This window comes from Rhyacophila brunnea, unplaced genomic scaffold, assembly GCF_057557595.1.
Source record: "Rhyacophila brunnea isolate RB1 unplaced genomic scaffold, BYU_Rbru_1.0 scaffold_8, whole genome shotgun sequence".
Taxonomy (NCBI): Eukaryota; Metazoa; Arthropoda; class Insecta; order Trichoptera; family Rhyacophilidae; genus Rhyacophila; species Rhyacophila brunnea.
Window position 1 is genome coordinate 40593191 of NW_028233350.1, and position 24801 is coordinate 40617991.

The 24801-nt window shown below is 37.9% G+C and overlaps 1 protein-coding gene and 1 long non-coding RNA gene across 3 annotated transcripts in view; both read left to right on the forward strand.

Moving 5' to 3' along the window:
* The window catches only part of LOC147064232 (uncharacterized), a 391070-nt gene that overhangs the window by 250343 nt on the left and 115926 nt on the right, over nucleotides 1-24801 (forward strand). The gene's annotated exons all lie outside the window — the stretch shown is intronic.
* Nucleotides 340-21945, forward strand: LOC147064234 (breast carcinoma-amplified sequence 3 homolog). 2 transcript variants are annotated; one of them, XM_085958500.1, is made up of 13 exons: nucleotides 340-805; nucleotides 1090-1588; nucleotides 3132-3390; nucleotides 6078-6268; nucleotides 7551-7823; nucleotides 9028-9219; nucleotides 11372-11519; nucleotides 11857-12072; nucleotides 12898-13052; nucleotides 13992-14167; nucleotides 14341-14486; nucleotides 16178-16345; nucleotides 17798-21945. In XM_085958500.1, the coding sequence occupies exons 2-13, from the start codon at nucleotides 1106-1108 to the stop codon at nucleotides 19609-19611; spliced, it is 4221 nt and encodes a 1406-aa protein (XP_085814626.1). In that variant the 5' UTR covers nucleotides 340-805; nucleotides 1090-1105; the 3' UTR covers nucleotides 19612-21945. The 2 variants fall into 2 exon arrangements, with proteins under 2 accessions (XP_085814626.1, XP_085814627.1); XM_085958501.1 differs by having other exon boundaries at nucleotides 13992-14128.

The window sequence follows — 24801 nt, forward strand, 5'->3', positions numbered from 1 at the left end:
CTGAATCGATTATAACCGCTGTATGGCAAAGATGAGTTTTGGTCCAATATAATAATTCAATTACAATTATCATGTGCTATAATATGAGACACAGATGAATCGCGTACGGTTTCATCAACCCAATCCACTGTAATATTAATAGACTCAGGTAACGGCTTATTTTGTTTTGTTAGGCCAAAGAAGTATAACTTCTAACGTGCGTACATAAGTATTTAGCCATTTACTTGAGCGAAAGCATTTTTGAATGTGACGCTGTTTCCCGCCAAGGAATCGATGTTCGGAGTGTGCGTCAAATCGTCGCCGAATTCTGTCAACAGAGGTCTCAGGTCGTCGACAACCAGAATCAAAATATTTTCTTTGTTATAAACACTGCACCCTTTTTTTAGAATTAAAGTTATGAAGAATATTACATTTATTAGTTTATATATTTTGAAATAAGACATCGCCGCGAAAATGTTGCGAAAATGGTGAAAAAATTATGTTTTCGCGTTCATCAGCTGATCTTTGTTTTCGATAGTGATAGGTAGTCCGGATTGACAACAGCGTTTGTTGGTTTTTTACGTCTAGTTTAGTCGACACCACTTTTTGCGCGAGCAGTTTTATCGAGATCGCAGGTCGGAAAATAGCTATTTATTTCATTCGGATCAATTTTTAAATAGCTGCGGGCTAAGAGTCTGAGTTTAAACTGTGAAATTCTGCGTTTTTATGTCAAAGTGACGTCACATTCGCATCTGTCAGGAAAAATGACGCAGTTGCGTTCGGACTAGGAAATGTTTTCATCATGATACTGCTCAAAAAGTCTAAGGTGAGGAAAACAAAAACACTTTTATGAAGATTCCGGCGGTCGGGCGCTCGCCCCCGTCGATGGATCGCCCCTCGGAGCGACAGAGACGGTCGAAATCGCAATATTTGCGTCCGTCCTTTGTCCTTCGCGGAGTTATTTCTGTTGACTGGGCCTAATGTCTGCGTCAATATTGTCATGTCAGAAGCTGCGATAGTGTTGGCGATCTCTGTCTTTCTTCGATTTTTAATACTTCTGTCAGTTTATTGTTGAAAAAAATTACCACGCTTTTTGATGATGTGATGCAGGTATCCGCATTCGAGAATGTCCGCGGAGTCGCCTCGTCGGTCGCGCGGGGGGGGCCCGGTGGTGGTGCCCCCGCAGCCGCCGGGCGACCGGAGCATCATGGACACGGTGTCGGGGTTCATCACTGACGTCGCGTCGGCGGGCAGCCCGGGGGCGGACCCCAAGGACGCGGTGCAGTGGGCGAGGTTCGAGGGCGCGCGTGTCCCCGGTCCCGATTCGGACGCGGAGGCGGAGAGTGACCCTTCGCCCCTGCTACTGACGGTGGGGTACGGGTCCGGGGTGCAGGTGTGGGCGGTGCGGCCAAACGGCGAGGCGCAGGAGGTCCTCTCCTGGCGCCAGGGGCAGGTGCGCTTGCTGCGCGTGCTGCCTTCACCGTCCCCCTCGCCTTCTCACGCTGATCACTTTCAATCCAAGAGGCCCCTCATCGCGCTGTGTGACTCGGCCGGTCCCGGCATTCCATTCTGCGCTCTCAGCTTTATATCTCTCACCGGAGGCGACCAGGTACTGTTATATACATAATCATAAATTATAATTGACAAATATAAATTTTAAAAACAAGTCTAAATAAATACTATGGTGTCCTTTTGCGACTTTTATAAGTCTTCTACGTCACCACGGTCGTTTCTGGAACTAAAACCCTCTTCCCGTATTTTCTTTCCCCACAACTACATTTCCCGTGCCTTTAATTCAGTGTGTGTTCGATATCGTCTGGAGTTTTATTAACATTAAAATGCTAACTAAAGCTTTGTGGAAGGAGACGAAGAGCATTATTTTGATTCTATAAGTATTGTGAGGAGAAACAGAAAAAAAAGCTTTTAATCCCTTTCAATAGTACCAGAGATGAGTATCTGCTATGACGAATCAATACACAAAGAGGATATTATGATGTAATAGTATCAGCACGCTAAAACCATGTAACGTAACAGTTTCAGCGCATGCGGTGCTGTGATGTAAAAAACTTGATATAAAAGTCACATCGTAGGTTAAGATACCATCAGAATCAATTCTATTTTTCAGCCGGAACGTTTCTTACTTTAACCTGGAGTGTTGTGACATTTTGTTTACAGCATTAGCATTAATCCAAATGCGATGTTTTAACATTTTCTTATCATCAAATTTATCATGATTATTAATTTTGTAATAAATCTTCTCTGTTTATTTTATTTTTCCACTCATTGTTGCCTAATTTCGATCCCGTGGTTGGCAAAAATACATATTGTTTTACTGAATGGCTGACAACATTCTTTGTAAAAAAGTTCATTAATATTATAACCTATAACCTCTACTCATAGGAGCAGAGCGAATATGATAATTTTTTTATAGTATTTTAATTTATATATTTATTTTCCCTAAATATTTATGAAATAGATTGTAAATACTTGTACAGTAGGCGCTCGGTAATTCGGCGTTCACCAATCAGGCACATCCAATAGTACGCCATTTTCCAACTCAGCTCTCCTGCTCTATAATCCGGCAGGTTTCACATTAAACTGCCGGATTACAGAGCGGAGAGCCGTTATGTTTACATAAACTAATACAGATTTTTACAGTGCAAATCTGTGATAGAATTATTTCCTATAGAAATCCAATAATCCGGCATTTTCGACAATCCGGCACAGGTGAAAAAATATGGGTGCCGGATTACCGAGCGCCTACTGTATATGCATTTTATTATGCATATTTTTTAAAGCTTCTTTTAATTCTCTCCCCCCCATGAGAAACCAGTACTTGACCCAAACCTCGGCCAATGGTGAATAATTGACACAACGTTACTGATAAATTCATTACAATTAGTAACATTCAAAAAAAATATATTGTATGGACAATTTTGTAAAAGTCAAATCCAATTTTGATCAAAAAAACGGTTTTTATTGAATACGCTAGTATTATCAAATATCTCTTGTGTAATTCTTGCACCCGTAATACGCTATAATTATTTAAAAAATCAATCCACAAAAACATCATGTCCAGGAATCATCATTTTATTTTTATTATGGATTTATGATGTTTAACACTAAGTAATCTTATTGAATATCATCACCAGGTGAAAAGCATCAAGTTCAAGAACCCGATCCTGGATGTGGCGGCGAACAAGCGTTCGATTGTGGTGTCGTTTGCAGAGCGGCTGGCCGTGTTTGACGCTCGTACTCTGGATGACCGCCTCACGGTCACCACTTGCTATCCTTGCCCCTGCCCCATGGGCGGACCCTCCCCTGCTAATCCCATCGCCCTCGGAGACCGCTGGCTGGCGTACGCTGAGCGCAAACTCTCTCCCGCCAAGAGGAGCAGTGGAGGTTGCGAAGGTAACACATTACGATTCATTAAAATGTGATCTTTTTTGTTTAAACACTACACTAGGTCTCATTATAGTCGTGAAATACACCAGAAACCTAACCTGGAGATTCACGTATGAGAAGCCACCGTCTCATGCTGTGAATTATCGGATAGTCTTTTATTAGACTGGATTAAGAATTGCAGACAGCGGTGAAGATTGTTTGTCAGCCCCAAGACAATCGAACTATCACCGACAAAAAAAATAACACTACACATTTATAATAATTATACCTACAGTATAAAGTAATGCGTCTTAAACCGAAAATTATGAAATAATTGTGATTATTTTCGTTTGAAACTGATCTTTCATGTTTTTTCAATGTGCGGCGCTAGTTATATTTATGCAAATATTACTTTCAATTAAAGATTCAATAATTTCATGGTAGTCAAAGTTTCTCTCATTGTAATTTCATTACTTATGTATTTATTGGATGTCGTATTAAATCAATTCACTCTAATTGTGGCAATTATTTAAATTATTTTTACGATTTAAGGTGAATGTTAAATAATCGTTTAGTTAGTCAAGTCTTCGCGGCTGACATGGTGAAGGTGACATTTTCTCGTTACTATAACTGATATCGGTATCTCTTCAAAGTAAGAGAATGCTATTATTAATAGGGTAAAAACTTTTGTTATTGAGGTGACCTTTGTAATATTGCAATAAAAAAAGTAGCTCACTTGATTCATTTCTGTCTAAAAAAAACAGTACAAATAATAAACAGTAAGCGTTTCTGAGAGAATGCTGGTAGAATAAATTACAACTGTATATTTGACTCAAAATAAGACAGGATTTTTCAAGTTATTCTTTAAATGTCAAGGTACATATTGATATTCTATCATATTCAGTCATATATCATAGTTTGTTGCTCACAGTATCATGATTTACTTCCAATTAAATGGTCTAAATTGTGAACTTCTGATTGCAAATTTGTAATATTAAATTTACTACGCATGTATTGATTTTTCAATGTTAAATAATATTGTTTTATGATTTCAAAATATATGTACAATGTTCACACCCAATGAACGAAGTAAACGCCTCATTTATTGCACACTTCCTAGCAAAGTAATAATTTTACTTTATCGTTAAATGAATGCAATTATTATTGTGATTTGCATTAAAATTGCTTGTTTAAAATTTATTATTATTGAAACACACACATTCCACATCTGTTTCTGTTAATAAAATGAGAGATTATTAATTTAATTACCAATTAATACTTTGTCATGTGAAAATGACAATCTTACACAAATTAAAAATAATCAAAGAGATATCTATTATAAAGGGTCAGCTTAATTTTAAATGCATTGCGCTAGTAAAAGACGTATTTTACATTTCTAATACAATAGGTTATAGAATAGCATGAATGGATGGTCGGACAGTTGCTCATTAAAATTTTTGAAATTGCATAAAATCAGCTGACAGATTCTGGCCATGTGAGAAGTATAATCGATGACATCACGGTGTTGGGATGCAGCCAGTAAATGAAGTATTGCGTAACTTGGCAACTGACATTCTTCAAATTCGCCGTAACCGGTTTCGTGATCTTACAGAAAATCTGTCAACAATGTAATGTTTTTTTATTTGGCAAAAAATCATGTTCACCTGTCGGTCGTGATGATTATTTAAATGCCTTCATTTCATTTGATATCGATCCGTAAACTATACTGTTAAATCCGTTTTTGGTTTTTTTTTCGATTGCATGAAGTGGTTGATATAATTTTTTTAAACGATAAGATATACTTTGTGAATTGTAAACTAAAATTGTTTTATATTTCCGTATACTAGTTATCAAAAACAAAATATTGAAGAAATATCAGCAATAAACGTATTTAAACTTCCATTATCTTACGATTTTATAATTCAGAAATTATATCATTGCAACACTATTAATTTCAATATAACTGCATTGTTTTCTTTTCCGCAGAATGATTGCGTAATTAAGCAGTCAAAGCAAATCCGCTAACATGTCTCTCTGTGCCAATTTTTTACGTTCATTCAATTAAAAACTTTATAATAGTAAAATTATTGAAAAATTTTCACTATGCTTGCACTCGAAAAAAAACTCATTTCAATCAATGAATGTTAAGGCATGAAAGTGACGATAACAAAGTATGTTTAGCTTAGATTTAGTAAACCAAAAACGACTATTTGAAACATCATAATGCATGCCTAAATTCTTACATTCATGCATTTTCATCGGCGGTGCATTACAGCTAGTGGACAACCTTAATTGCTAGAAGCAGTAAACTAAGCAGTAGTCACAATGTAGTGCGCCTGTAATTAATTGCAATCTTGCAGCTGTTGCATATTTATATTTGCGCATTTAATACTTCCTTTCAACAATTCAATATACTTATAAATGACTCACTGTATCCTGGCTGGTGATTAAATGCAAAGTAAAGGAAACAAAACTTGAGAGTTAAAACAATGCAACTGATTGTTAATTTTATTGATGTGCATAATATGTACATTGTGCATATAAAATTATTGTATCCAAAGATGTTGAAGAAAAACTGTCATCTATGCAGATGGATGTTTTACAACAAAAATTAAATTACAAAAAGATTTCGAAGGCTAATGATTAAATTATCCATAAGTTATTTCAAAAAGTAGAGACGGTTTTTGTATAATTGTGTGCTTTGGTTGATGCAGGTGAGGGTGTGGCCAGTTACACGGCGACCGTGCTGCACGCGGCCAAGTCTCTGGGCAAAGGGCTGCGAGGACTGGGGGAGAGCGTGGCCAGCAGCCTGGGAGGCACTCGCTCGGGAGGACTGTCACAGTCTCCCTCTCCTCCGCACTCCGACCAACTCCAGCCCGGAGTGGTCACCATCATCGATGTAGAGGTGAGATCGACATCTTTTTATTTACCTCATGATTTTGTTTCTTTCTTCCTACGTTTAATGAAGATTTTTTTATACTTTAGGGCAAAGCACACTGGAAGCGACGTACATATCTGGCTTAGATGGTGTGTTAGTTCCAATGTGCTTTGGCTCTTATGTTATAATTGTGCATTCCAAAAGACTTTTTCAGTCATAATCCTTTGATCATAGTCAAAATCAGTCAAATTGTCTGCAGAGGAAGAACACCGTCTCAAAGGATGTACACGGGAGCCATTAATTAAAAGAGAGAAAAAATTACAAACATACATTTTATACTTATTAGATTGCTTCAGTGTCGTTTTATGCTTTCACATAACAATGGTGGAAAGTTTATACTGCACTAAACGCAAGCGCTATGTTTTCAAACAATGAAACCAGCAGTCGTGGACCCAAATCATCCACCAATCGATGATTTCATACTGATGTTAAGAAAGAAATGTCTCATTTAAATCGATAACCAGTGAAGATGATTTCTCCTCACGTCACACGCGAGGCAAACATAATAAGTTTGAGTGAGGGCGTGAAACGTATATTCTATTTCTCATAGCTCATAGACAGTTATATTGGTTTATAGGGTTCACGTTGCAAAGTGTCACACGTGGCTCGCAAGCGGCAGTTTGCCAGTTATCTGATATATATATATATATATATATTCTGTTTTAATTATTGGAGTAGAGTTATATTTTTTTATGGCTTCCAAGTCTTTTTTAGAAATTGTTGTGTTGTTTATTCATTGACTTATGAATTTACACATATACCTAGATCTGTTTCAATAACAAAATAAAAGTCTCAAGTCATGTCCCTTTGTTTTCAATAACATTATATTATTTTGAATAAGGTAGCTTAGTGTTATTCTTTATCTCCTCAGATAAAGGCATTATTTAGAAAACAAAACGTAAATTACCAAGGTCACTGTGTCACAACATTGTTGCCTGTGACTACAAGTGTGGGCATTAATTGATTAGTCATTTTTTTATTGGTGTCATAACAAGGAAATTAGAACTGAAACATATAATGCCACATTACTCACCAACAACTGTGTTATTTTGTAACAGTTTTATAAAATTACCTACTAATTTTTTTGGACATTCTTTGTATGAAAACAATCATGCATTGTATAATATAGGCAATTGATTATTCACCTGGTTTTACTTTGATAATCCTTTTTCTATTCCCTTGTATAAAACGTGGATTGAAGTGTAATTAATGCACAATATGATTGGAAGTACCGTTTCCCTTTCAACAGAACTGGAAGATCAACGAGGAGGAGAACCCTGACATGGTGGAGGATAGTGTGATGTCGGGGGCGGACAATTCGGTGATAGCTCACTTTGTGGCGCATTCCGAGTCCATCGTAGCTCTCAAGTTCGACGCCAGCGGGATGATCCTGGTGACGGCGGACAAGCGCGGGCACGATTTCCACGTGTTCCGGGTGCACCCACACCCCGCCGGACCCACCCTCGCTTCCGTGCATCACCTCTACATCCTGCACAGAGGAGACACCACTGCCAAAGTCCAGGTGATTTTCACCGCTTGCATTTTTAAACTATGTAACTCCATAAGAGCAAGAGCTCTGTATTTAGTTTGAAAATAGAGAATTTGGGGGGGTATCAGGGATCTAATTAAATAGTGTAGGGAAGATATTTGTGTCAATATGATGCTTTATCTTTTCTCATTATGCGAATTGACATTGAATAATTTTATTCAGTAAAATAATATTATTTTATGTGTCATTGTTATAAAATTGATAATAAAGCCATACATATTTTGTTTCCTAAGATATCTGTAGTTACTTATATTATAACATTTTATCAAAATATTTTTTTGTCAGCACATTATCAAATTTACTTATAGTCAAATCGCATGTCACTTCGTCGCTGTAGGATTGGTTTGTCGAATAGACCAAATTTGTCAAATGTTGAGGAGAAGAAAAACAAATTTGATTATCCTATATTAAAATACATGAAGGTATTTAAATTGTTGTTTTTACAGCATATGAATGCTGTTTTCATTACAAAGGAATTTAAAGAATAGGATGGTTCTGGTCCATTTAGATACAAAAAATCATTCTGCATTAAAAGATCGAAGGTCGACAAAAACAGATATTCGACAAACCAATCCTATAGCGACGACTTGCCGAAACAAATGTTCTAACTTTCGTTCACGATGAGAGCATTTATTTATAAATAATAAAATATTATAGGTGCTTTCAAATAATATAGTATCCTATTTTTTACATCCATAAATTTTATGTCGAACAGTCCGTGGAGGGAAGCGACAATGATATTTGTATTTGCGAAGTGACAAGCTATGTTGGTACCTACTCAGATATTTAGTAAAATATTATATTTGGTAAAACTTTATGTTATAGTTTGCAATTGACTCGTAATTTTGGAGATACTGCTACAATTTGTGATCTATATTTGCCATGATATATATATTTTAGGATTACTTAAAAGATTATCATCTTAAGGTCCATTCTTTCCCATATAATAAATGTTTAAATTTGGATTACAAAATTTGATTTTATGGCGATTGGTAACACTGATTTTAAGGCGTGCAAACAAAGCATAACACAGTGAACATTATAATGCCGATGTAACCAGTGGAAGGAGAGACCGCATTAATTATTTTACATAGTTCAGGAAATGACGAACGCACCGACACTTATATTAGGTGTTCACCGAAGAGAAATGATGTAATTTGGTAATGTAACATTGCAGGACATCTCTCTGTCTCTGGACTGCCGGTGGGCGGCCATCAGCACGTTGCGGGGAACGACACACGTTTTCCCCATCACGCCGTATGGGGGAGCGGTCGGTGTGAGGACACACGCCTCACCCCACGTGGTCAACCGTCTCTCGCGCTTCCACCGCTCTGCCGGGCTCGCCGCTGACGGCAGATCTAACAGTCCTGTGAGTGTAACTTCACTTCTATCACCTTGAATATTATAATAATTCTTCGCATCGTTATCCTAAAGTGGATGAATGAGCAACAGTGAAGTACATCAGTAAGCCACCGGTTAAAACTTAATTGGTCAATAAGAATTTTGTTAATTAAACAGATCAATATATCTGATGGTCGCTGGTAAATATGGATGAAATACTTGAAACAGCTAATAGCCAACACAAGTCCAACATCTAGGACCACATATACTAGAATGTATCAAAAGAAAATGTTGTCGAGTTGTCATAGTTTTTATTGTTTTACATACACATGTTTTATATACACATTTATTTAGCATTATCGTAATAAAACTGAAAAAAAAATATCACTTTAATTATCTTAAATGTTCAAGATCATTTTTTATAAAAGTTACAGAAGTAATTATTTTTAAAATATAGAGGTGGCAGTGCCACCTGTCAACATTCTTGAATGTGGCTTAGTTCTGCAACAGAAATTAAAATCTCAAAACCATTCAAATAGCACCATAAAATGACAACAATGCGTTTCACTTACGCTTGAACAATGAGATTGGCGAGACAGTCAGCACTTTTACGTGTAAACAGTAATTATCGCGATAGTGAATTTATAGACTATTGGAGCCAGTATATCCATGCAAGTGTACAGTTGCTATACTATTGTGAAGTAAAATGGATCAGATTAGAAAAAATAAATAATTTAAAAATAAATATCGTAATCTCTTTGTCTGGTTTTCCTTGTAAATCAATGTTACGAATGAACGTAATAGTGAAAATGTAAATTATTGCATCATGTTCCTTTGTTCACCTTCTTATCAATTCAATCAATATGGTAATAATATTTTCTATGAAGTGCATACGTAATTCAGTTTGCTGTATTATCACGTACCTACTAATAATTTTGTTTGATAACAGAAAACATATGATAAACTAGCGTCGATAATGCCGCATAGTTCAAATATTATGCTGAATGCACTGCATTTTTACGCGGTCGTTGTTTTGAATTACTGGAAAATAAGTAACAAACGCTTTCATCGTACCTTGACATTCATTTACATTTCTAGTTGGATTATACACGATAACATCTGGGTTGCACGTATACGTATCGTCGACCCAAAAGCAAAAGGGCACATGTGCAATTTGACGGTTTGAGTTATGAATGCAGTTTTCTTTGTAATTTTTTTCTCTTTATACTAAAACCTCTTAAAAATCAAAAATTGACAAATTATAAAAAAAATAAAAATGTATTTCAATCACATGTGTTCCAAATTTCATTTCAAAATATTAAGTAATAACCAACCTCTCCACGATTTTTTTTCACTCCAAAAACTCAATTTATGCACAAGTGCCCTTTTGCTTTTGGGGCGACGATATTATATATAGCGTGTGAATGTCATTTGTTGCTTGTTGATTTTTCAATAATTATTTGTTTCCGCATTCATGGATTTACGAAAATGTACGTGTAAACACATATTATCGTGCAAGTTGCAGTATTGCATGCATGGATCAAAGTTTTTGAATTTTCACACAACTGTTGGAACTTGTATGATATGCACCTGCGCAGTAGAATGATAGTGGCCAACCTGCTGGAAAAACAACGAACTCGCGCAAAACATTTTTGACGTTTACCAATTTTCACAGCCTGTCTACTAGCACCATACAATGACATCGCGTCTCGCTTACTCTTGAAGAATGAGATTGGCGAGACAGTCGGCACTTTTACGTGTAAACAGTTATTATCGCGATAGTTTAAAATACACACTATTTGTGTCCGTAAATCCATGCACGTGTACAGGCGCTATTACATTATGTCACTATGTTCGATCCTAATAGGATCATATGGACCTCCACAGATTGCAGATTGTATTATCAGAATTTTGTTTTGTGAGAAATGGATGTCATTCACTTGCTCAACCTATTAGGTTCATTCTCTGGTGCCAAATACACATTGAAAAAACAATATGTGAATTTGCCTGTTCTGCGCATCTATTCTATACACAAGGCTGCTATTGGCGGCTATCGAAGGTAGTTATTTAGTAGTATCATATTTATGTATTGAGGTATTATAATTGTTACAATAAGTGCCGTTCAACAATGGAATATTTTGTATTTTGTTTGTTTGATTGTTATATTGCGTTTTTTTCAGGTGGGAGAGAATTTGATGAGTCAGTCGTGGTACCCCAACCCGCGTCTGCCTCCCTTCCCCGCCCCTGCCACGCTGCACCCCCTCTCGCAGCTGCGCCCTTCCGCTGCCCCAACCATCCCCACACACACCATTACCAGGAACAGCTCAGGTGAGTTTGATTCATTTGTTCCATTATAACTAGCAATGCAATACGGTGTTATTTAAATGTTGATTTTTAAAAACAAGCGCATCTCCGATTTGGGGTACTCCAAATTATGAATTGAGAGTTTTGATACCAGTTCCTGTTTTGTTAACAACTTATGACTTACAAACTCATCAACGATATCTTGGTAATTTAGATAATATTTACACAAAAGGTAACTGCTACTACGCCGATTTGACCAGAGAAAGAATATCTTCCTAACTAAAACATGGCATATTTGTCACTGACGGATTATCTTCCGCTCGAAGAGAAGATGGATAATTTAGATATGCGTCTGTTGCAGGTCGCCAGCGGCTGTCTTCGCTATCAGAAGAGGGGCAACCCCCTCTGGCCGTGTGCGCATGCTGGGGCATTGCGCCACGCTCGCCCAACTCTGCCCGCTTCTCTTCTGCTTCCCTCTCTCACTCCGCTACCGCTCCGCCTCTCGCGCAAGCTCTCTACGTGATGTCTGCCCACGGACATCTTATACAGTACCACATCCATCCCAAACATGCAACAGGTAAGATTTATCTACATCACTTCCTTCATATAAATTTATCAGTCAATCTAAAGCTACAAAGAGCAGTAGCAGTAAAGTAACCTATCGCTTTTGTCTGTTTTGGTTGCAGGGTTTGAACAATTAACTTTGTACTGGTTATCCATTGACAAGCCAAAAAAAATTGGCTTTGTTTACTCACAAGTGGATAGCGATAAGCAAAAAGGAACCAACTAACATTTTTAGGTATTTTGAGTTATGAATGGGAACTTGTTCATTAAAATCCAAATTTCAATTTGCCAAAGAGATCCTAGTACAATTCGGTCTAGCTTCCATTTAATTTACATTATTTTCTTTTTGCTTAACGGACAAATGTTCTAAACCTCAAATTTTCTGTTATGAAAAAAGAAACAACTGCTAAGTATCTGTAATAATCTGTATCAAAGTGTCAGAAGAGTTAAGTGGTCAAGGTTTCTTTGATGGTATGGAGTACTCTATCTTTACCTTAAGTTATTTTGCTTAGGTTATTAGAGATATACAAATATTTAATTGCAATTTGATATTTTATGATAAATAAATAGTTTACGACTTTGCAAGTAATATGGAATAATAAAAAAGAGAATCAGCAGTTGGTTCCTTTATGTAAAATAGTTTCTAGTGATTGTTTGTATGGAGAATGTCATACAATGAAAAGGAACCAACTGTAATTTTTATGCGTCTTAATGTGTGTCAATCCTATCCTGAAACTATTTTTCACAACAAATTTGTTCATACTTGGTGTTATCGCCAAACTGTAAGCCGGTGATTGTGTCGGATCATAAAATTAATTATTTTGTTGTGTTCAATCAGGTATCCCGAAGGAGAAAGTGTGCGATGACACATCTATAGAAGTGGAGGTGGAAGCTAAAGTAAAATGGCCGCTGTTCCGGCCGCCCACGTCAAACGACATCACTCCGCCACTTCCTCTCAACAATATTCTAATCAAGCCTCCCAACTCCGTCAAGGTATGTAACCTTCAATATCTGTCGATTAATTTAATGTAATTCTATGTGAGTTGGTCATGTAGTTTGAGAAACATCTGGTGCAGTCTGCCCACCCCGAAAACCATGCGACATCACATATTATTATGGTTATAAAAGCTCATTTTTTTAACACAATTATCATTGTCTTTCTTAGGTATTTTGTATGTAGTATGTAGTATTTTAGAGTGTCACAAAGTGGACTAAAGCAAAAATTCAAACAACAAATGTACACGTTCCGCAAATTGTGTCAGAAAGAGAGTCTATTATGTCGAAGCTATCTGCTTCACCCCTTGCACACTGCATAATAAAGAACTTCATCCGTGTGAAATATAGAAAGAAATAACATATGAATATGAAGAGATAGACTGATTCTTATAATAATTAATTGTTCAATTTATAGGCGCACAAATTCTCAACCCGCGCCTCGCATCAATTTGTTGCAAGTGTGTTATTTTCGAGAAGTTTCTTTTGAGGTATCGAGAATTGAGATGAAAGTTGAAACTAAATTGGTATTACCATTGTAGATAGTCTATAAACTGTGCGAGTTTCGCTAACATTGGTCCAGTAGTCGGTTAAACGGACAAACAGACAGACATCTCAATATTGTTATTTGTATAGATACAGATGTTGAGGTTATATTATTAACACCTTTTTTTATGAACAATTTTTGACCGTTTACTCAACCCATTTGGGTCCTTCTTCTGGATAAGATACACATTGGAAAATACATGGCATTTAATGTTTACTAGTTATTTTCGTGAGTTATTGAGTCACGAAAATTGTGTTTTTCACGAGTTATTGAGTGCGGAACTGAAAAAAGAAATAAAATATTGGGAAAATTCTGTCTGATTCAAAACCTAGTATGTATGCATTAATTGCTTGTATTGCAAAATTGATTAACATGTGAATTTGTGTTATCAGAGTTGTTACGAGAAGGGGTCCCTGGATGCGGAGGACCGCTGGTTGAGTCAGGTGGAGATTATGACACACGCGGGCCCGCATCGCAGGCTATGGATGGGTCCTCAGTTCGTCTTCAAGACCTACAACGCCACTGCCGGGTATGTGATCGTCCGACCACCATTCACACTACCTATGACGTAATTATGCATAAAATTACGAATCGTATATATTTCTTTTCAAGAGATTAAGTATTTATATGACATATTATACTGAAACCAAAACATTCATATTAATAATGCAGATTTAATATAATGCTGCTTTTGACAAAACAGATAAACGTGAAAAATTAATTATGTGCTCCGTTTTGCAGGACATCTCTGTCGCTGTTGGACTGCGATGCGGTGGAGGTGGGCACGGGGCCGAGTGTGGCGAGATCCAACCCCGTCAACATGCCTCCCGGGGCAGGGGCCGGCGCCAGACCCATCGTGCCCGTTCTCATTGAATCAGGATCCGCCAGTGAGTGTCTCTCATTATTATGTCTTACCGCCAATCCCAAATACAGTCAAACTTGGTTATTACGATCACGGAATTAGCGAGATCTCAGATGTAATGAGGAAACATTCGTTGACATTTTAGTTTATGATTTTCTCCATACATTTATTCACTTATATTATGAGCTATTTCTCGGGTATACCGAGCAAAACTGTTGATGTGTTGATCGTTTAAAAACAACATTTTCCACCCTAAGCAATAAAATCCAACCGGGCAATTAACTAGACCGATGCCGCCTGGATCGGATTACGTTTATGACACTAGTTAAGTGTCTAAGTACCTAATTGGTGTTTTCGCCGACAACATTGAAAAAGTATCCACGCATATGGTTGAAATTGCATGTAAAAAATCCAAGCTTTGTGAAGTCAGAAGGTACCTACCAGCGCCGGTGACTCAGCACAATAAATAACTTCTTTTGTAGATTATGAGTGCCATGTCTGTTTCGGGGATTTTTATGTTTTTCAGATTTTTTATGTTCTATGCTTAAATAGAACATGGCGCGAAAAATGTTAACGATATAACGAGCAAATTCAGTCGGTCCCATCTTCCTCGTAATAACCAAGTTCGACTGTGGTCACATCTTGACGTAACTGTCCTTTGGATCATCTCTCATTTACTGTGGGTGAAAAGTACGTAAAGAACAACAAATGGAGCATTTAAAAGTAGACTACAGATTAGGTTAAATAAACAGTTGGTCATGTATTCAAACAGAAAATATCACGCCGCCGTGTTAGTTTTTTTCTAACCCCATCTGTTATGCGACAATGGATGTGCCCAGTTTAAAATGTCAACCTATCACAGCTTCACTTGAAAATCGACTAGGTCACTCGAGAAAATTCAATTACAGGTAGCCCTCGACTTTCGTTGTACATTTCTTAAAATTTAGATTTTTGTTAATAATTCAAACACTGTGCGCTTTCATGCAGTCGCAATTAATAAAGATATTGCGTGTTGTAGAACTCTTTATCGAGAAAAGAAAAAACGGTGGTATTCAACTATCTCTTGACAAGTTTATAAAGAAAACACCTGATTGCTCGTTAACTTTATTATTCCCATTGATAAATAAATATTTTAAAGTAATGTTTGTTGATATTTTTTTTTACATTGCTCTACTTTGAACATTCGTACACATTTTCAGGAACCAATTACGTACGAAAGTCGAGGGCCATCTATAAATATAAAATTTAATATTGTTTTTGTTGTATTTCCATGAATCATAAATCAGATCATGAATGTAATTAAAAACATGCAATTCTTACTTGGGCCATTCAATGTAGAAGTCAATTGGTGATTCGAAAGATGATATCAATTGCAGTACATATGTACATTAATTTTATTCATAAAATAGTTAAAATATTAAGTTTATTGTATTCTTTTGAGAATGTAAATTAAAAAAGATTTATTTTATAAGGCGGAAAAAACAGGACGAAACTGTGACGAACTGAGTACATACAAAAACTAATTATTTATAAAAAAATTGCTATAAAATATTGTCACAATAGAGCAGATTGATTGGATATGAATCATAAAGGAAATCTTTATTTAAATTTTTATTTGTTTCTTGGGAATAGTCTTAATACTAAGTATTCCTTTCTATATATCCTTTTAATTGTATTAATTTGATGTGCATTAATACATGTGTTATCTTGCGATAGGTTCTCTGGAGCACTCGCCTCGTCTGTCAGACGCGTACAGTAAGGTGAAGGCCAATGCTCGGGAGTGCAACAGCGGCAGCCGGGAAGGGGTCAACGAACTCGGCCACCGAGAGGGAGAGGTCCGCCTCAAGGAAGACCTGGCCGAGGCCATGAGGGACACCGACCAAGGTCAGTCTCGCTTATTTGCAATCGTTGTTAACTAACCTCTCCATCGCCAACATATTTAACATAACATCAAACAGAATAGTCATTGTATTACATTGTATTACCTGTAACACATGTATTAAGTAATATCGACAACGCCATACTACTTGGGAGCCATACTAATGTCTAAGACCCGGGGTACACGAGCTGCAAAACAACAATGATCCTAACAAGATAAAGACCACAATCGATCGTGTTTTGTATCTAGTGTGTGCTCGCTGTAAGATACTGTCTATCTGTTTACTTCTGTTGCGGAGAGATGGCAGAGGTGTTGCAATTTTGCCGCTAATGTGCGGCTATTCTGTAATATGTCTTATCTTAAGAGTAATGCCAAAACCGCTCCTCAGCTATTTTGCGAAAACAGGATAGACGTTGCGGCCAAACTTCATTCTGTACCGTAATTGTCTAGTGCCAGGGAGGACATTGACTGATAATTTTGAAGATGCCAAGTTTTTATATATTTACTTTGGAAAGTTTAAACTGGAGAAGTTCTCCAATGAGATATGTTTCTTTGACCATAAGAGGCCGAATTAACACATTGCATGATTTCACATTCAGATTGTATAAGAAATTCATTGTTTTTGGTCTGCTGTATTATTATTATTAATATGTACATTGTTAGCAGCAATAGCCATATGTGTGGTTTTGGTTTTCAATAAGTTAATACAATACAATTTATTTGGAACACCTCAGAGACACACCTATGTATTAAAAAAAAAAATTAGAACATTCGTGCGAAGTTGGATGTGAATCCACAACTGAAATGAATTATGAAATGAATAATAAGAATCTTACTTGCTTCATGCTCACAGCTTCTTCCCGTGATCCAGTATCTTTTATCATGTCTGCCTAACAGTGCGTAGGTCACTCTTGTAGCATTGCTATAATCCAGCGATGCTGTATGTGATTGTGCCTTGTTCTCATGTTTCTTTGTGTGATGTGATGTGAGGAATATCAATCTTTTCCAAGGAAATGGAAGAATGACTTCTTTTTCGTTTTTCCTATTTCAGGGTGGATGATCATAATAGTGCACGTTCAATATTCATATTTTTCTCCTGACTGCCATTTAATCCCGCATGCCTGCAATGCTTTCACTCATACTAAACGTAATGTTATATTTGTGTACTCTAACGCGTGACTAATGCTGAAACTTTATTTATCTACGCTCACGTCATTCTTCATCTTCTCGCCCCGTTGGCGAGATCTCGCTCTCGGTGGAGTGCGGTTTCGACCGGACGGGAACGGGCCAAAGGCATTCACCTTTACTAACTTTCTTTGATTTTTATTTTTGACGGGGCGGTATCGCCCCGCCCCCGCCTCCTCGGATCGCCTTCCTCCGCTTTCGGTGTCTCTCGCGCGCTAATGAAAATCTGGGAATTTTAGTTCTGATTGCCTTTGGGTTGTTCTTCTGTCCAGGTCCGGAGCCGACCGCGGGCGGCCGGAGCGACGGGGAGGACGCGGGAGGGGTGCGGCGCATCGTCAACCCCGTGGGGAACGTCACCAGTGACCCCGCCCCGCCCGCGCCCTCGCCCCCTGCCGCTCTCCACGCCGACGCCCACACCCTGTCCAACGAGGACGAGGCACTGTTCCGGCCTGTGGTGCGCGCCCCACGCTCCCTGCCCGCTTGCGACGCACCACCTGCTCGTCCTCTCTCTACCCGCACCCTGCTGCCCGCCCGCCGCCTGCCCGCTGCGCCGCGACGTAGCCCTCCTTCCGATGACTCCGCCCCTCTCACCGACCGTGTCGTTATCCCCGCCAGGCTCTCCGGAGATGTCCGTCGTCCCGTCCCTCTCCGCTCTCCAACTCCGCCCGTAGATGTAGAATGCTCAGAGGTAGAATACGATCCCGTGTCGGTTGCGCCCGAAATTGTTTCTGAAGTGGTTCCCGAAGAGATCAAGAAAAAGGTTTCAAACAAGAGAACCAAGGAGCGCAAGAAGGAGACTCCTAAAACGAGGGAACGTGTAGCAGCTGCTTCTGGTCTGCAAAACATCAGCGGCGATTCAATTGCTCCTGCGGAACGGTGCGAGCCAGCTTGCACTTATCTTGACGAAATATCAATGGCCGTGGAGAGCGTGGAGTTCTGTCGTGAGGGCAGTGCCCCCGTCGTGTTTAGCCGGGAGACAACCGCCAGTCCCGAGTTCGCAGTCATGGCCGACGGCAACGTGGAGCTGCCGCTCGAGAATTGTCATTTTTCTGATCTTGAGAGGGTCTACTCTTGCGGCTTTCCTGAGAGCGAGCCACCTGCTGAAGACTTCTCGGAGATATTCGCAGGTGCCCTCGAGCCGCCGCCCCCTGCAGATGAGGCTGCCTGGGAACTGCTCACCAGGGTGAAGCCGCCTCTGGATCCTGTGTCGGCTACACCCTCTCCCGACTTTGGCGACGTCTTGATGCTCACTGGAGAGGAGCCGAAAGACACGAAATCTGGCACGAAAAAAAACAAAAGAGGCAAATTCCGGCCGGGATACGTGTTTGCCCCCGATTTTTCTGGAAAGGCAGCGACGGAGCCGTACCCGGCTTTGCCCGATGACACTCCCAAGATGAGCTGGAGCGCCGTAGCCTCCGGCGACCCTGAAGTCAAGCGCTCGCACCTGCTCGAAGCCATCGAGGACGACGGCTCCCTCTCCGTTTCCGCCTCTCTCCGTTATGACCGTAGCAATTTGGTGGTGGCCGTGTGCGATGCCCCCGATGACGATATCCATTTCACAGAAGAGGCTGATTTTCCTGAGCCCCCGCCTCTCGTACCGCTCCTTCCTGCTCCGGGAGACCGAGACCTCCGAGAGATGATGGACGAGTTCGGGGAACCATCCGACGATGACGGAGATGCTCCGTCTGGACGGATCGACTCCGATCCGTTCGAATTGGAATACGCGATGGAGTCGGCCAACCGCTTCGACCGGTCACGCGAGGAGGAGGAGGGGGACATCGAGATCTCCGATGTTCCTGCCCCCGCCAACCGCAATCTGGTTAACATTTCGAATAAGTCGAAGAAGGAAGGAGGGAAGTTGGCAGAGAAGTCAGTTCCTCCGGCAGAGAAGTGGTCGGACGAGGAGAACGTATCACCGTCATCAGAGAGTGAAGACTACGGTGCGGCGGCACGTCTGCGTGCGCGCTCGGACGACGCTCGCATGACGCGGTCCGCTACTGAGGCCGACACCCCTGCGGCCCCGCCAAACCCCGCCGCCGCATCCAAGACAGCCTCCAAGAAAAAGCCCAAACGCAAGAGGAGGTAAAATCCGCCCGCGGGGACGCCCACTACCGACCCTCTTCGTGCGGGACATTTTCCTGGGATCCCATTCAGAAGAGGGAAGTGGCGGTTTCTGGTGTTTTTAAAAATTGTGTGCGTTTTTAAAATTTAAATTTTCAGCAATAATAACAACTACTACTTCGGACCCTGTGGGTGCTAAAATTTTTACATGCCAAAACATTTCCGTTTGAGATTTCCAGATCCGCCCCGATTCAGTTTTATTTGATATATTTCAGTTGTCTATCCTTTCCTGTCGGATCACAAATGTAACTCTTTTAAAAATTTTGATGATCTCATTGTACATAATTAATATTGTTGGCCACGCCGCGTTGTTATACTTTCAAAGATTTAATTATTGTAAATTTGATCATTTTCACTTTGATCGTAATTGTAAATATTATTATAGTTTATAGTACATGATGTCGTTATTGTATAACGAAAATGAGATTTATTTTGTGGCTATTTGTCGGTAGAGATTAATGAAAGGATAAGCTATTTCACCTTAAGAGAACCGCGAGAGACTCACCCTTGTCCAAAATAATCACTGGAGACATCACAGTCCTGCCGTATTTTCTCTATTAAAATATAGCACATTGCAAGGGAAGCGATCATGTAAATAATTAATTATTCACCAAAGAACTACTCATTTCTATCATCCTCTTGTAGATAATTTTTGCCAATCCGCACAGATGAGTGTCGACTATTTTTAATGTGTAATCGGCTCACTTTGATTAATCGTTCTGATCTAAAGGGTGTAAATTATTATAAAAAAGATTACGTCGTGTAGTGAAGTGCAAACTTTGTTAGGTTGTAAGCGTAGCGTTTTTTAATCTAATAAATAATCTACGGTCAGTATATCGGTAAATAATATGTGATCGCAATCTTTCTGAAGTAATTTTTTATATTCCACAAAACCAATGTTCAGAATGTAAATTACTTTTGTGTAATTTTGATACCAAAGCGGCGAGCTGCACTTTTATTCCGTGCTGAAAATATTATTTAAAACTACATAAGGATGAATTTATATCTTTGGTGACATCCATTTTGCGCTTCTTAATTTCACAATAATTACTGTCTTACATTACGCATTGATAGTATTTTTATATTCACGTACTTGCGGCTTGAAAGTTATGCGATGTAATGAGTTTTTTTTTATGGGGACAAGGGTCGAGACGTATTTGTAGGTATATTATAAACAAAAATGAATTGAAAAGACGAGGAGAGAAGTGGTAAGACGTCGGGTAAGATTCAACGATGTGTTCATTTCAAAATAAGTATTATTCAAAGCTCCGTTTTGGATATTGTTTCTCGTTTCCAGTTTTTTTTTAAATAGTACGATAGTATTTATTCTTAATAGATTTGAGATGCATAATAAGGGAGAGTATGAAAAAATAAGTGTGAATTTGCGAGTGTCGTTTTTATGTCTCTTGTAAATATATTTGTTTAAAAAAATTCACTCTTCGTGAATCAATATACTGCCTTTTATAGACGGCCGGATAGTTAGTAGAGGATAAAATTACGCTTCTTATCGTTTCGAATAGACCTGCTGGCAGTCAAAGTTTCTCCTCTACACTTAACTATTTTGCCAGTTAACGTATAAGTATTTATAACTTTCTGTTATTCTTTTCGGCGAGGCTTATTCTCGTCGGTGGCTTTTTTTTATTTAAAAATATTGACAGCTTCTTTCTCTGAAGCGATTCATTACCGATTGCGCAGCAGAACGTTTACTTAATTTATTTTAGGTATTTTTCTCTCATATGTATGTATACCTATGTATACATAATATTTTAATTTAAGTGTTGATATTTTTAATGTTGACTTACAATTTTATTATTTTTAGCGTTATTAATCAACGATAACAGTTATGATTTGGCTCCTTCTTTACATTTCAAATTTGATAGTTGTATATTGTATAGTTTCATCTCACAATAATTACGAGCCGTACAAGGGATCTGTTTAAAATAGTGTCATAATAAACGCTCTGTTTCAATAGTTTAATTTGCCTCTGATCGTCAGTATTTGTCCCCTCTGAGGGGGACATCTAAACGTAATATTTTTGTTGTGTGAGATGTCTTTAGTTGTAAGTATTTATTGTTATGTTTACGGATGGAGCAAAAATCATAATATATTATGGAACACCTAGCACAATCTTCTTATTTTATGTATTAGAAACAAAGAAAAAAAAAGAAATATTTTAAATACAAGCTTAAAGCGGCTCTCTAAAACCAAATAAAAAATTCAAAATCATGCTGCATTCTGTAGCCAGATTAAAATGTAGCTAATAAAATATTTAAAAAAATAAAAAAAACTGAAAAACCTGCTTTTGAATTTTATTTGTTATCCTATTCCTTGTCAACTTCCTAATTATACTATATTTCAGTTAAGAAGCATGCTCAGCCCACCATCTGTCAAGATGCATCTGGCGATAGGATATAAAGCTTGCAATTTGAGACAATTTATTTATAATTTACATTTTAATTATACAGTCAAAGATAATCTTACAATAATTAAAAAATGGCAGTTGTGAAGAAAGGGTGGCCTTTGGAAATCCGATATAAATACTGCACACTAAACATACAAATTGGTATTGGTTAGTTTTTAAAATTCAAGTAAACCCTGCTTAGACCAAACCATAATAGAGGTAGGCTACGAGATCCGACAAAAATAACTCACTTTGTCAGTCATACCTATTTGTTTTCATTGAAGAAGAATAAAAATTGCAGATAGTTTTTAAAATTGGATTAAACCTTGCATAAACCAAAAGATAAAAAAATATTTGTGTATCTAAAATTATTCTGTATGGTATAATGGCTTAATAATTGTAGATATAGGTTTGCTTTAGGCGGGGTTTAATTAAATTTTAAAAACTAACTGACACCATTTACAATTTGTATTATTAGTTCAAAGAAAACAAATAAATATGACTGGCTAAGTGTGAGGCCTCAGTGTCAGCGTTCGGCGCAGCGTTGAGCGTTGTGCGCAACTCAAACGAATAAATGTATAACCAAAAAATGACATTATCTACGAACATTTTCACACACGGTTATACGTTTGAGTTGCACAAAACGCTCAACGCTGCGCCGAACGCTGCCACTCAGGACGTACACTAAAGCTTAGTGTGCACCCTTCACCAATGTTTTATGGTTATATTTATCATAAAATTTAGTTTTATTTAGTTAAAATTTGTATAGAAAATATTTTTGATTAATTCATAGTTTTAATGTATACCAAACCTCGATTCGATTTGAATAGAAATAATTTCCAGATAAAATCGATGTTTTTCCGAATATTTGGAATTTTCAAAAAAAATATCCCTGTCTCGTCTCACAGAACTTATTTACTACTACATTTTAATTTTAAAAATAGCCATACAATTATAATATGTAAATATGAAAGTGTTTTTGATTATTTCAAATACTTTGAAATGTATCATTAAAATGTATTAAATTGCATCTTTCATATTTTGTCTCTAGATGCCATGCCTTCACTTTAGTAAATCTACGATATCACTTCACCTTAAGTGCAAATTTTATTCATAACACAACATTTCGCAATGGGTATACACACCACCTTGAGAAGTGATTTAAATTATATTGTGATTCAGGGGAACGCTAGGTTAGGTATCAAAAATGGTCCACAATCGCCAACCATCATTAGCTGCCCCATTTTATTGTTTATTGTCTCACTTTTGTGCAAAATGTGAATATATTATCTTTAGACATTCTCTATTGAAAATTTGTATTCTATTCTTTACGCCACTTCCATCCTTCCACCAAAGATAAAGCAAAACATCGCCACACTGAGAGAATATAAGAAAATTTTAAACATAAACATTCACTCTGTGTTGACATCCACCACACATAAACGCTGATTTCCTTTCTTCTACCATCATGGTTGCTGGAGACAGGTCAACACTGCATATGAGACCTTAAGAAACATTAATAATTGTAAGTAAACAATTTTTGTGAATGAAAAATTTTGAAAATAACGGGATAAAATAATATCGCATTGGGAAAGTGCTGTAATTGAGCTTGAAAATTAAAAATTTCAGGTGGGTTTGGGGTTGTATTACTTTCATTATGATTATAACCCATCTGTTCTCGTCATATGATATGAAAATCTGAAACCGAATACACCATGAAAAAGGGGCATCGGTGTTCATGTAGATTGAGAAACTCTGTATTTTGTCTGCACAGAAGGGTGTGTTGGTGCACAACATATAGTGTTGTTACCTCATTACAATATGTAGTTTTATCTTGCAAACCTTGTAAATCCAAAACAATGACAGTAAAAACATTCTAATTTTGATTGTAAGTGGAATTTCGTAATTAAAAAAAAATGAAAAATACTAAAACACTATAACAGGCCATGAGGCCAAATGTCAGTAGTGTATAGAAGAAAAACAATCGCAAACACCCAGGCTTTGAGAAAATCACATAAATATATTGTGAGCTCACCAAGAATCAATCTTTGGGGCCCCGGGTTTAAGGCCAGCGCCTTACGCAGTGGACTAGTCTAGTCTAATATGTCATTATTTTTCAACATTTTTACACACTACAACCCGTGAACAAATAGAAAATGGATAAAAAATTAATACTATCGATCGAGGATACTTGATAGAATTTGAATTTAATTTCCAATTGATTTAAGTTTAGTTCTTTTCCATTTGAGTCATTTTGGTATCCAGTGTGCATTTACCGTTGAGTCCATAGAGCCTGAAGATGCCGATGGGCGAATCCCATGTCGCTAAAAACGTTTCAAATGAAATTGTACAAACTTAAATCAATTAGAATGAAAATGGATAAATTGAGCCTTCTGTCAAATAGGTTATGCACTACTGCTCTAGGCAATGTAATGAAGGTAATAACGATTCGATAATCCTGGCACGATACTTTCCACTTGCGGTGGGTGCAATGGAATAAAGGCACTGGTATTGAAAATTTGCAAATTTTTCCATTGTATGAACACAAATTATTCGGTTTTTTAGATTAGCTTTTGAAATTATTAGCTGTGTCATGCAGGATTTAAAAGTTTTACAATATAGACCAACAATGTTTATATCATGTTTCCAAATTAACTAGTCATTTCAATTGCAGGTGGTAGCGGCAGTCGATCATTTGACGGCGAGCACGAGGAGCTGAGCTCCAGCAGTTTCAGCTCGGCCAGCCGCGCCTCC

Coding starts and splice junctions, on each gene's coding strand:
- LOC147064234 (XM_085958500.1), top strand. CDS start 1,106: ATGTCCGCGGAGTCGCCTCGTCGGTCGCGCGGGGGGGGCCCGGTGGTG. Junction 14,487..16,177: donor CATTGAATCAGGATCCGCCA/GTGAGTGTCTCT, acceptor ATCTTGCGATAG/GTTCTCTGGAGCACTCGCCT. Junction 16,346..17,797: donor CATGAGGGACACCGACCAAG/GTCAGTCTCGCT, acceptor TCTTCTGTCCAG/GTCCGGAGCCGACCGCGGGC.